We start from the raw sequence: 13,211 nt of genomic DNA, 5'->3' as shown, positions 1-13,211 counted from the left end.
CACTTGGCCAACCACCAGCACAACTGCCAGCCACTTGATCAGTCATTGTGGATGTTCTGGCCAGGTGGCTCTTAGATGTTCATGGTTCCAGTCAACCTACACAGAGTAGATGGTCCACCAGGCTCAGCTCATTCAACTCAAAACCTTGAGATGACAAATAGTATTGTTTTAAATGAAAAATTTCGGAATAAATTTTACTTAGCACTTATTTTAAACTCTCACACACATGATTTTCTTCTCTGATAAAAGTTGGATAAAGTAGAGCTTTGCATATTTACATTTCTCAACTTTTATGTGCTTAAAACATATTTTTCAAAATTTTTATTTGAGAGAGAGTCTTCCCGTGCACAAATCCCCTCCCCAAATGTTCACAACAATGAGGGGAGTGCCAGGACCGGGGCAGGCTTAAGTTATGAGCCAGGACTCAACCCAAGATTTCCAGGTGGGTGGCAGGAATTGAGCCATCACCACTGCTGCCCGAAGTCTGCATTAGCAGGAAGGCGGAAGGTGGAAATGAGCAGAACCAAGTATCGACCCCAGGCGCTTTGATGTGGGTACCTTCACAGTAGGATGAACACCTGCCCGTGTCAACTATTTTAGTCGAAGACAATTCAGTGTTTGGATCAGAAGAAAATGAAAATGAGATACAGGGCCAAGGAGGAGTTTGGTCCAGGCAAGGCAGATTGGATCCTATTCATATTCACAGAGCCAATATGGAGCAAGCAGAGATGTGGAGTTAAAGGTACAAGGCAGATAGAGATACTCTGGTAAGTGCTTGCATGAGACAATGATGGATTGGATTAAGGATGCTACGTAGTACCGGCTAGGTGGTACTTGGCCCAAAGGAAAAGCCACCTCATCCTGTAAGAGTGGTGGAAATAAAATAAACATGGAAGATGTTATTGAGTAAACTATTATAGTAAACTAGAATACTCAAAATTACTTTAATCTGTGGCCAAGCAAAGTTAAGTACATAATATTTCTTGAATGTCTGAATTTAACAGGGAGGGGGAGCTTGCTTTCTCTATTCCTGCAGTGGGTTAAGCAGTTGCTTGGGATGCCACATTCCATAATGGAGTGTGAGTTTGAGTCCTGGCTACTCTGCTTCTAAACTAGCTTCCTACTAGTGCATCCTAGGATGCAGATAGAGTGCCTGGCCCCTGGCTTCATGCTGCCTTTATGACCATTTGAGAAGTGAACCAGCAACAGAAGCTCAATCTCTGCCTCTCTTTTTCCATTCTCTCTTTTCTCCCCCTTTCAAGCAAATAAAAATAGCAAACAAACATTTATAAATATAAAAAAAATGAAAACAGAAGTAAGGAAAAGTGTGGGCAAGTAAGTGCCAGGATGGGTCTCGGCTTAGCTCATGCAATGGATAGTGGGAACAAGGTTTTAGTGAATGTCTAGAGACTCGAGATGCCCCGCGCCCTTGGTTTTAGCAAAAGACCCTTCTCTTGTTTCGACAGCACCTCGAGACCCCGCGGGCCCTGTAGTTGGCAAGAAGCCCAAGGCTCTCCTGGTATTTCCCTCAATCTCAACCTCTTCTGGTGATTTGGGTACTTTCCAGTTACTTGTTCAACCCTTCCCCCTGACTACCCCGGCCAATACCTATCCTGTGGTAGACTTGTGATAGTCTTGTAATAAAAAATTCCAGGATGTGGGGAGGTCACATAAGTCGTGGTGGGCTACATGGTGTCACCTAGCAAAGTACGTGAGAGTTGTACTGATTGGCTAGGCTTATAATATGTAATAGATGCTTATATCCAATAGCAATATTGTTACTACCCTGAAGCTTGTTTTCCTGGACCCTCCCTATATAAGCTTGTGCATGATTGCTAATAAGCAGAGAAGTTCACTGTAACTGTCTCTGATACTTCTCTATTGAGAATGCTGTCACTGCCTCATCTTACCTGGGTGAGTGGTCTACAGCTGAGACCCCTTCGCCCCAGCAAGATAGCATCCTAGAGGTGATAGAATTGCTTCTTAACATTTCTGAAATTATTGAATTGACTTCCATAGAACACCTGTGAAATGTGTTACGTAAGTCATTCTTTCAGAGTGTTTTGCAACAAATTGTCCAGCATAACAAACTTTATATTCACTGAGAAAAATGCAAAACAGATTCGATTTGTAAGAGAAAAAGCTATCTCGAAATTAGCTTGTTTGTTAAAATTTGGCATTTAGTAGAATTTAAGTTATTTTAAATGTATTGGTTTTGATTGGAAATTTTTAGATAACCTTATGTAACTATGATTTATTTTTGACATAATCTTAAATTACTTCTAGAGAGAAACACAAGGGAAATAAGACCCTAATTCTTCATAATTGAATGTGTGAGGATTTACTTATTCAAAGACGAGCTTTGATCACCTACTGTGTGTTCTGTTCTAAATGCTGAGAAAACAGGGATGGACACAGCAGGTGCCCAGGGAGCTTTCAGGTAAGCATGAGAGAACAAACGTAAGCATGTCAGTCATGAAACAAAGTGAAGATGTCAGAGCACTGAGATGAACAGCAATAACAGCCAACGAGGTCAGCTGGGGAGTGATACAAGGTGTGGGTGCCAGCTCTGGCAGGTGCAGTGATTCAGCCTTGACAACACATGGGAGAGAAGCCTTCCTAAACAGCACATATGGGTACAGGATGCCCCAATCCTTCACTCCAACAACATCCAAGTGTTTCAGTACATTTGTACGTGAGTATTTGATGCAGTGCTAGGACACCACTTGAGATGTCTGCATCCCATATTTAAATGCCTGCATCCAAGTCCTAGGTCTGCTTCTGACTCCAACTTCCTGCCAATACGTACCATGGGAGCCAGCATGTGATGGATGGCTCAAGCATCTGGGTCCCTGACAGCCATAAAGGGGACCCAGCCTGAGTTCCCAGCTTCTGGCCTCACCCTGGTACAGCACTAGCTGCTGCAGATATTTAGCAGGTGAGCCAGTAGATGGAAGATCCCTTTTCCTCTCTACCAAATAAGTAGTTTTTTTTTAAAAAAAAAAATAAGATTATTAGAAAACGTGTGATGTTGTAAAAACTATGGATAAAAGGAAAACGGAAATCCAACCAGAAAATACTAAAACAGAGTAGGCATTTAAGTGTACCAAGGGAGAATTATTAGATGTTATTTGATCCTTCTAGCAAAATATAGTGGAGATGAGAATAACTATAATTGAATGTAAAAACCTCATTTATACACTTATATGGAACCACTTGGCACAAGTTAAAACAACGTATTCTGGGGAAAAGAAGTTTGGCAAATTCCTATGATCATGATTAAAAAAAAAAACGAAGTATGAAGCGAGTAGATTTCTTTGTGATGACAGGGTCAGTTTGAGAACTCACCTTCAGTGAAGGTGGCACTTCTTTGCCCGACATGGTTCAAAGGCACTCTCTTACAGAATTATCACTTCTTCCTAACTGTGTTCTGAGGGTCCCCAGTAGCCACAGGCTTGGGGTGACGTTAAGGAATGCATGAGCCAACGCAACAGAGATTCCCACAGGATGGCAACACCATGTGCATCCAGCCAAGAAAAGAGCGAGGTCAACAAGGAGGACCCTGAGCTCCTGCTCTGTGGCTACAGGACAGAGCTGCATGCTCCAGCGGGCAGGATCACGGCTGCGCATCTAGGATGCAGAGAGAGAGCAGGACCCCAACCAGGGTCCACAAAGTCCGAGGAGGGCAAGTCCGGACACTCGTTCCCAGATGGAGCCATTTTATTTCCAAACATGATTCAAAACAGATAACTGACATCCTATCCCCACTCTGGATTTTCAGTTTATAAAATATATTTGCTGCTAAAGTCCTTCATAAAATCTGTCCCTTCCCCCCCCCCAGCTTTGTCATGGGAGGTAAACAAAATATCAAAGGTTAAAAGTTCATGCATAAAATATTGTCTCCATCATGACAGTTACACAATAGCCTTGAAATTTTTACAAATCAATGATCAAACACTAAGATTAATTTATAGTTCTCTATATTGTTCAGCACTTTAAGGTTGTTCTTCATATATTAATGTTCGTATTTCATAGACAACAATGACATTACAAAGAGATTAGCAACATTTTTCATAAAATAGGAAAACAAAACAGTTACAATACTAAAAAGGATCAATCCACAGAGCATAAATTTTTTTATAAGAATAAAAACGCAAAGAACAATAAAACTCAAGTATTTCATCAGAAACAGTGGTTGACCCCCTTTTTTTTCACTCCCTTTCATCTGAGACTCTTAGGAATCTGTAATCATTTGTTTTCCGTAATTACCTGTAATTCCTTTAGAATTCACCTCACAATTCTGGTTAAAAAGTAAGTGTTATCTTAAAGTACTGTGTGCAAATATTAGGCATCGTCTTTTATAAAGGTGCATAAACTCAAAATAAGTCCACCAAAGATGGTGTCAAAAGGAGTAATAGCTTAGGAAGAGAATAGGTGTCAAAGAGTAAGACCCCAAAGTCCAATAAAAATCTCTGATGATGAATGTGCCTGTGCATATGGGATTATGGCCCACTGTAAAACCACTGCGAAGGGTGTCAGTGTGACTGGCCAATCTTTCAGAACGGTTCGGATTTGCAACCAACAGACTGAAAAGATCAGGTGACCAAGCCAGCTGATTTAAGAAGAGGTCCAGGATGGTAAATGACCCGCCTAAGCAAGTTAGCATGCATTACTCGACACACACTCGTCTGTTGTATCAACTTATGATGGATATCACATGCTATTGACTGTTGTAATACATGAAGAAATAGGCCTGGAAATTTTCATTCGCTGTTTCATGGCTGGAAGAGCCATCCTTCGCAGCAATAAAGAGGTTCAGCTTTCTTTCCTGGGGACCTTGTATCCTTCATTCCTCAGCCGCGCTGCTCTCGCCACTCCTGAACAGTAGCATGGAGTGGGAGAGCAGGAAGGGTGGCCGCAAGGAGAGCAGAACGACTCAGCTCTACTCAGAATTGGAGTTTCTAGCCAGGCCAAGGATGTCCCCTCTGCCAGTGACGACTGAGTGTGAAGTGAACCTTTGGCGGCAGCTGGGACTGGGGGCGGGAGGGTGAGCACCGAGGGGAGGAGGTCAGGCACCAGGAACTGATGTGAATCCTTCACCCAGAAGAACATGAGTCGTGGTTCCTCTGACGAAGAGCAGAGTTGTGCAGCGAATGTCTGCACCATGACCATCCCTCACCTGAAATGCTTGGAACCAGATGGGTCACACTTGGCTTTTTTTTTTTTAATTTTGGAATATTTGCATGCACATAATGAGATATCTTGGGGATGGGACCTAAGTCTAAGTAAGAAACTCATTGATGTCTATTATATATATATTTTTGTATGTATAGCATGAAGACAATTTTAGACAACATAATCAGTAATATTGCATATTGCACTTCTGGCAAATTGTCCACTTCTGGCAAAATGTTAGTGCTCAAAGAGTTCAGAATGAAACATTGGATTTTTGGTTTGGGGATTCTTAATCTGTGGAAACTTAATGTGTTTATTTGATGCTATCATATTTTCTAATTATTTTTACTTGTATCTGCATATAAATGTCAAAATATTTATGCCTAAGATATAGTATTATTAATAATTTATTTCTTTCCATAAAATTAAATGTGGGTATAACTCTAAAGTAGGTTTTTTAAATGCTGTTATTTAAACATTTATTTCCAAAAATGTTTAATTCTAGCTATGTATATTAGCCACATAGGTTTACGATAAATAACTTGAAAAAATAAACAGTGTATTATATTATACCAAAATAGCCCCCATTTTAGCCATAGGAGTGAAAAAGTTGAGTTTTTAAGAACAGACTAAATCACCCACAGATATTTTTCATCATTTTACACAAACAGTACATATATTTTCTTCCCTGCCTAAGTCAAATATATACCTACTGCTCTTGGTAATTTAGGTCAAAAGGAGTGTCATGAAATATGAAATTGTTTAACTTGCCTGGTTCTACCTTTCTATAATGAAATATTTAGCCTAAATCTAAGCAAATGTGTTCACAAAAGACATCCTCAAGGAGACGGCATAATCCAAAAACACAACTTCACAACGTGGAAGATACCCTGTGCATGCATGTCTTATTTTCTAATCACAATTGGTAGAAGGTTGCTTTCAAGTATTATTTTAATCCAACTGGACTTAGAGCTAGCTCATAAAATTAACACTCGAGAAGAAGAAAGTCTTTGAGATACTTGTTCTGTCTGGAAAGCTTTGCTCAGGATTCCCACAGAAGCAAAATTTTCCATCCACAAAGACCCAAGGGCGCAGGATCCCAGCACAGACCTGAAAGCGCACGCGCTCACCACTGTCTGCCACCAGGTAAAGCTCATGCAGAGCTCATGTTCTCTCAACACGTCAAAGGGCATTGCATCATCCACAGCTGGAAAATTGCTCCTGAAACACACAGCTTGAGGGAGGCAGGGACAGAAGCGGCTCCCAGCTCCGGGTCTGGTTATCTGCAGAAGTCGGATGCAATAATAAGCACAGAAAGGGCAACCCAGGCTGGGAGCTGAGTATGACATGTTTGCATGTAAGTTACCCCAGTTCGTCCACAGGCAACACAGATGATGAAACTCAGGAGGTCAGAGCGGGCAGGTGGGTGGGAAAAGTCAACAGAAAGGGGGCACATCTTGCCAAAGCAGGTGTGGGGATGGAGACGGACAGAGCCTCCCCTGAGTTCCCCCATCTTCACAGGTTCTGATCCAGCCACTTGATAAAGCTGTTCCTGGTCCGGATGCCCACGGAGAAGTCGGTGGGCCAGCTGGTGAAGATCATGCAGCCGTGGAAACCATCCTCAAAGTGGTCAAGGGTCACATCCACACCGGCACTCTCCAAGCGCTTGGCGTACATGAGTCCGTCGTCTCTCAAGACATCATGCTCACAGGTCAGGATGTAGGTCTTGGGAAGAAGCTGGAGAACTTCCTGGTCAGCAATGAGCGGGGCTGACCGGGCATCCAGCAACTGAGGAATCTCCTGGATGATCCTGGCATTACCCGTCGTGGGCACAACGGGCTTGTAGTGCTTGGTGATGGAGGGGGGCAGGAGGGACGTCCAGTTTAGCCGGGCCCTGAGGGCAGCAGCCTCTTCCACGTCCAAGGACGTGTGATTGTTGACAATCATCGCTTGCACAAAGTCATAGTTGCCTTTGAAGTAGTCCACCCAATACTTGACCATGACGTAGCGGGGCAGGATTGGGGTGTGTGAATTTTGTTGATAAGAGGGTGTGTTGAAATCCAATGCTTGGAGGACCGGATAAATTAAAGCTTGCAGTTTGATCTTAGGTTTCAGGTTGGCATCTTGAACAAACTGGAGAAGAGGAAACGAGAGCATTATTCCAGTTGCTTTGGAGGCTATGGTATGTTTGCCACTCATAGGTTGGGGATAGGGGGTCTTTAATATTTTACCCATACTGTTTGTTGGCACTTAGCACCCCTGGCTGGGTCTTACGAGTGGACCAAACTCGGTCAGAGAGTGAGAATTCAAACAATGCTGCTGTAAGGCACTTTCCACTCTATGCAACAAGCACCAGAAAGCAGCAGAAACGGGCAGCACTCCCTTTGGCCTGCCCGCAGTGTGGGTATACTGCCCCGTTTGGAACTCCAGGATTGAAAATCATCCATTTGTCACTCAACATCTAAAAGGAAGCTAACTAGGTCACAGGGCATCGCCGGCAACTAGACGATGTCCAAGGTAACTTTAGCCTACCAGTTGGCCTTCAGACCTGAACTCCAGAGCCCGTCAGTCTCAGGTAAGCCTTCTGTGCTATGGAGAAGCCCGAGGAAATAGTCAGTAATAGTCACCTGGGCCAGTGCGGCCCACATCCTCCACTGAGTCCTCACAGCTGCCCTGCAATTGATGACATCCTCCTCATTTTCTCAAGGCCCGGAGAGGGTAAGGACTTGCCCGTGGCCCTGTAGTTCTCACAGGTTCAATCCTGGAGTGAATCCCAGTCCTGGCTGGCTCCAGAGTCCAGGAACTGCATCAGGGCTTCCTTCTGATCACTTCTAATGCGATAGCAAACTGGTGAATGTCACATGACAATTAAGTGCTTTATATCCAAGTATGTCACAGATTAACATGCCTGATACCACTCAAGGGAGCCGAGAAAAGATAGAGATAGGAACATTACGGTGCTATGCGTAGGTTAATTCATCTCTAAGAGGAGATTGTTGGGATTGTCATTGAGTTCACATGGGTGCCAAGAACTGTAAGAGTTACTGGACACAGTTCTCAGAGAATTTAACTAGGTAAAACTCAAGTCAACTAGTAGCACAGCACCCAAAATGGCCCACCATTTACTGTGTTTTCTGAGATATCAAAGAGAAATGCGGTAGCACTGGGGAGTGGACAGCATTGTGGTGTAGCAGGTGAAGCCGCTGTCTGTGATGCCTGCATCCTACATGGGTTGCAGTTCAAAGCCCAGCAGCTCCGCTTCCAGTCCAGCTCCTACTAATGGCCTGGGAAAGCAGAAAACGGCCCCCATGTGAAGGACTCAGAAGAAGCTGCTGCTTCCTGCCTTCAGCCTGGCCCAGCCCTGGCTGCTGTGGCCATCTGGGGAGTAAACCAATGGATGGATGGAAGAAATCTTTCTATCTCTTCTCCTCACTCTGTAACTCTGATGTACAAACAGATCTTTAAAAGAGAAAGAGGGAAAAAGAGAAAGTTTGGGAAGCCCTTTCTAGTTTTTAAAGAATTCAGTAAATAATGCGAATTGCTAAGCCAGGAAGAAGAATGGGGACTAAGGGGGCATTCCCAGCCAAGGGGTCAGGGCGGGTACATCAGGTAGCAGTGTGGGCAGGACAACTGTCAGAGTTTTGGGGACTCTTAAGGGAGTGTGAACTCTCTACGTTGTATGGATCGGATTCCAAGGGGCTCCGATCACGCAACGTGGGGCAATGTGAAAGGAGTGCTACTAATGACGTGGGAAATTAGCATCTGGCGCAAAGCTCCATGGGAGCCATCCTAGCAGCAGGAATGAAGCGACAGCAGCTGAGACCAGAGAAGTGGCAGGTACGCTTGAAGGCCAGGCATCTCCCCAGAGGGGCAAGGGGCCCTCCCCCCACCTCCCCCACTAACTGCAGCCAGGGTCTTCAAAAGGTCTGAGACCACACTCCCTTCAACGACCTGACTTCCTGGTTCACAACCACCTCTGAGACTTCTGCTTCTGAGGTCTTCACAGGGATGCGGCAACAGGGGCAGCCCGGACCTGACAACGCCATTGTCACACCCACCGGGCATCATCGCTGCCCCTCCGCAGGACAGTGGCGTTACCTGTTGTCCCAGGGCAGCAGCCAAATTCCCACCAGCGCTGTCACCAGAAATGCCGATTCTGCCCGGATCAACCATGTACTTCTGTAGGACTTCGGGCTGCAGGAAATACTTGGTGGCACGGGCTATGTCATGGATCTGCTCCGGAAAATACACCTTGGGAACCAGCCTGTATCTGCCAAGACCAGAGTTGCATCCATTTGATAATGTCACCACGTTTGTACAGCCATTTAAAGGAGGAAACAAGTTCTTCCACAGAAGGAAACACACCAGAGGGAACCGAAATATCTAGAAAACCATCCATCCTTCTGCAAATCCAATACCTGAAAATGTCATGATGCTGAATGAGCAACATTCTGCTTCTGGCTGTCAAGAAATAGAACCAATTACATCCCATTCATCACCACCAATATATCATGGAAGAACTTCAAAGGAAAAGGCAGAAGTTCCTGGCAGTGACATGAAGACAGCGCTCATAAACTTGAGCTTCTGCCTCTGGAAGTCTGCTGTCCCACTCTCTGAACTTGCTCTCTGGCGTGCAGGCAGCAGGCGCCCAAGGACTCAGCAGTGTTCGTCACTTCTTGGGTAACATCACACGGCATGACTGCATAATCTAGGGGAGGAAAGCTGTTCCCCCTGTGAGGAGACCCATGCCAACTCGCGCCTGGGAGAGCGACATGTCACCACAGGAGGTGAGCCACGCTCCCCAGCTCCCTGCATTCCGTCTCTCACAGGCCTCTGAGACTATCTTCACTACCTCTTTGTGGGTCCTGTGGGATCGCAGTAGTCTGTGCAACTTGTAGAGTTCATCTTGTCTTTAAAGTCTCCGGAAGCCTGACGGCCGTCGGGCCACACTGTTACCCGATGTGTCCATGCTGGCACCCTTAGCCTCCCACTCGCCTCCCTGGCTGAGCTATCACGTCTCCTCACTCAACCCTTACCCAGGTGTGGCCTCCTAGGCAGCCTTCCTCGGCTCCACTTGTTTCTGAGGCTGAGCAGGCCACTCAAAGACAGGCTTGATATTCCTACGTGTTGGGGTACACCGCTGCTCTAAAGGCTGTTCGCCCTCCCTGAGACTGTGCTGTGTACATGGCTGTGTTTCCAAGTATCGACCAATACGCTGCCTGGCCCACAGTCACGCACGCAATGTTGTTGTTGTTGTTGCTGTTTGAATGCTAGTGCACCTTCATTCTGCAAATGAAGAAACTGAAACACAGGAAAGTGACGTTCCCTGTCAACAAAGCTGAACTCGCTCCTAAAGAAAGAAGGATGGGAACAGTGAAAAATCAAGGAACGCTCGTTTAAGACTTAAATCTTTACAAGATGTTTATGCAGAGTCAGAAAGTTGCCGCCCACTGGTTCACGCTGCAGAGGCCTAGCTGCGGCGAGCCCAGGGCTGACCTGAAGGCCCGCAGGACACGAAGCTGGGAGACACTCAATCCACACGGCTGGCAGGAACCCACGGCTTGGGCCATTACCTCTGCAGCCCACCACCATCAGCAGGGACCTGGAATGCTGAGGTGGGGGTCAGGAATTCAGCCCGGCATTCCCAGCGGGGACCTGAGCATCCCTCCTGCCAGGCTTGTCTGTGGCCCCAGAAGATTCCAACATTTTAATTTCCACTTTATAATTACCTCATTTATTTTCAGAAACTAATTTTTTCAGCTCCTCTAAGTCCATTTATCTTCCCCATTTAAAATCCACCTAGCTAATTAACTATCTTGGTATTCACTGTTATCACAATCAAATGGATACATATTTGTGAAATACTTCATTAAGTGGTAAATATGGAGATGATCACTCAGGAATTCTATTTCGAAAACAAATTGCAATAAGAAACTTTGTTAGTGACTGCCTTATGCAAGATAAAATTCTCTAATTCCTTTCCATGTTCTATAAATGTTTACCAATTAATCATCCAAAATGTTTTTCTCAGTTGATTTCACTGTATGCTCATTTCATTCACTGTGCGCAGATAGTGTAGTGCATGATGTTCTCCACTAGGGGGCGGTATCTCACAAGATTCTACATGACCCTCGCTCTTAGGGAAGAATTCAAAATTTTAACTGCAGCATTATCAAACTGAATTCTTAATTTTAATCAAAACAAATGTATTCATCCTCATGAATAGATTAACGGAGATAAAGGCTACTGTACTCCAGCAATTTCCCATATATCTAGCTGCCCAGATCAGAACATCTTCCTACCACATATATACAACCATATGAATCAAATAAGTTTTTCAGGTGCTGTTTCAGCAACAGTTTCAAGGACTTTGGATCAAAGAAAATGGGCAACCTAAAAGAGCATGGCACTGCTTAATCCTGCCAATTAGTAACTGGCTCAGAGAACAGAGTCAACACTCAAGAAAACCGGCAGCTTGGTAACACTGCCATCCTAACCCCTCCCCTCGTCATTTCCCAAACGGAAACTTTGTTCAGTTGCTTTTCCCAGACAGAGACAGTTTTGTGGACTTGAACACATACTCGAACCAGATGATGCTGGGGTTCCAGGTAGCTTGCAATGTACCTATCAATAGGATTAGCTTTTGAAATCTTTTCACAGATCTGGGCAGTGTGGGTCCCTGGTGGCGAGGTCAAGGCAAGCACACAGGAAAACGTTTGCTGCCCCCGACTTGTATTCAGAGCCACATCCCGAGATGCACTGCGCCAGTTGTGCCTTAACCCATGATGTCACAGCACCAGCATCCCATCTGGGCCCCGGCTCAAGTCCTGGCTGCTCCACTTTCCATCCAGCTTTCTGCTAATACTCCTGGAAAAGCAATGAGGCTGGCACAAGTGTTTGGGCCCCTGCACCCACATGGGAGACCCAGAAGAAGCTCCTGGCTCCTGGCTTCAGGCCAACTCAACTCCCAGCTGTTGCAGCCTTTGAAGAGTAGAAGATCTTTCTTCTCTGTGTGTGTGTAACTCTGCCTTTCAAATAAATACATACATCTTCAAAAAAAAAAAAAAAGACATTTAGAAATATGTGTACTTTGCCCCAGCTTATGTCAGAAGAGGCGCCAGGGCAGATCCCTGCCTGGTCTCACCACAGCTCACAGGCTCCAGGCACAGGTGCCGCAGGCTCGGGCCTGGGGCCACACCAACTGAACCACTGTGTGAGGATGACCAATTTGCTGCTAGGTGAGATGTTTCACCAAGTGTTCCACAAACATGGTTTATTCAGGTCTCAGAGCAAACCAGTGGGGCTGAGGACAAGACTGGGGCTGGGGGTTGAGGGAGGGTGCCAACTGGCCTGCAACAACTAGGAAGTGGCAGAGTTGGGATCCGAACTCAAAGCGCTTCAGAAAGCTTCCCTTACCCCTCTTTAAACTAGTTCTCCTTCTTCAAAACACAAAGCTTTTTAGCACACACACACACACAGCAACTTCCAAAAGCTGGTGGAAAAACAGAATTAAAAGATAGTTATTTTGATGTAAAAAAATGTAAATCTATACATATATATATAGTTTAAATATATAAACTATATTTTAGTAATGATATAGAGGAACTAGGTGGGGGGGAGGGAATTGGGAAGGGGATAAGGGAAATACCAGGAGCCTATAGAACTGTATCATAAAATAATAATAATAATAATAATAAAATTTGTTAAAAAGAAAAAAATACATATAAACTATTTAAACTATTCCATTTAAACTATTCCATTTCTTTGAAAGGCAGATTAACAAAGAGGAAGAGAACAAGAGAGAGGAGGAGGTGAGAAAAGGGGGTGAGGGAGAGATCGTCCACCTGCTGGTGTACTCCCCACATGACTGCAGTAGCCATGCCTGGGCCAGGTCCAGCACAAGAACCTGAAACTCCATCGGCTCTCCCCGTGTGGCCAGGGATCAGAGATTTCCGGGTCCAGCCACACACTCATTTTCCTCAGGGAGAAAGCATACCTACGGGCCCAGCACGACGGCTCAGTTGGCTAATCCTCCG

At 45.0% G+C, this 13,211-nt stretch overlaps 1 protein-coding gene across 2 annotated transcripts in view; it reads right to left on the bottom strand.

The window, feature by feature from the left end:
• Nucleotides 1-3,702: 3,702 nt before the first annotated feature.
• Nucleotides 3,703-13,211, bottom strand: part of NCEH1 (neutral cholesterol ester hydrolase 1) — a 70,055-nt gene continuing 60,546 nt past the window's right edge. For both annotated transcript variants that reach the window (XM_041003122.1, XM_041003123.1), the window contains exons 4-5: nt 9,274-9,445; nt 3,703-7,308 (exon numbers count right to left, since the gene is read on the bottom strand). In XM_041003122.1, coding sequence (XP_040859056.1) covers nt 6,691-7,308; nt 9,274-9,445 — 790 coding nt within the window. In that variant the 3' untranslated portion in view covers nt 3,703-6,690. The remainder of the gene's footprint in view (nt 7,309-9,273; nt 9,446-13,211) is intronic.

This window comes from Ochotona curzoniae, unplaced genomic scaffold, assembly GCF_017591425.1.
Source record: "Ochotona curzoniae isolate NIBS_2020 unplaced genomic scaffold, NIBS_Ocur_1.0 scaffold_2587, whole genome shotgun sequence".
NCBI lineage: Eukaryota > Metazoa > Chordata > Mammalia > Lagomorpha > Ochotonidae > Ochotona > Ochotona curzoniae.
Note: the sequence above shows the minus strand (reverse complement) of the source record. Positions and strands in the feature narration are given on the sequence as shown.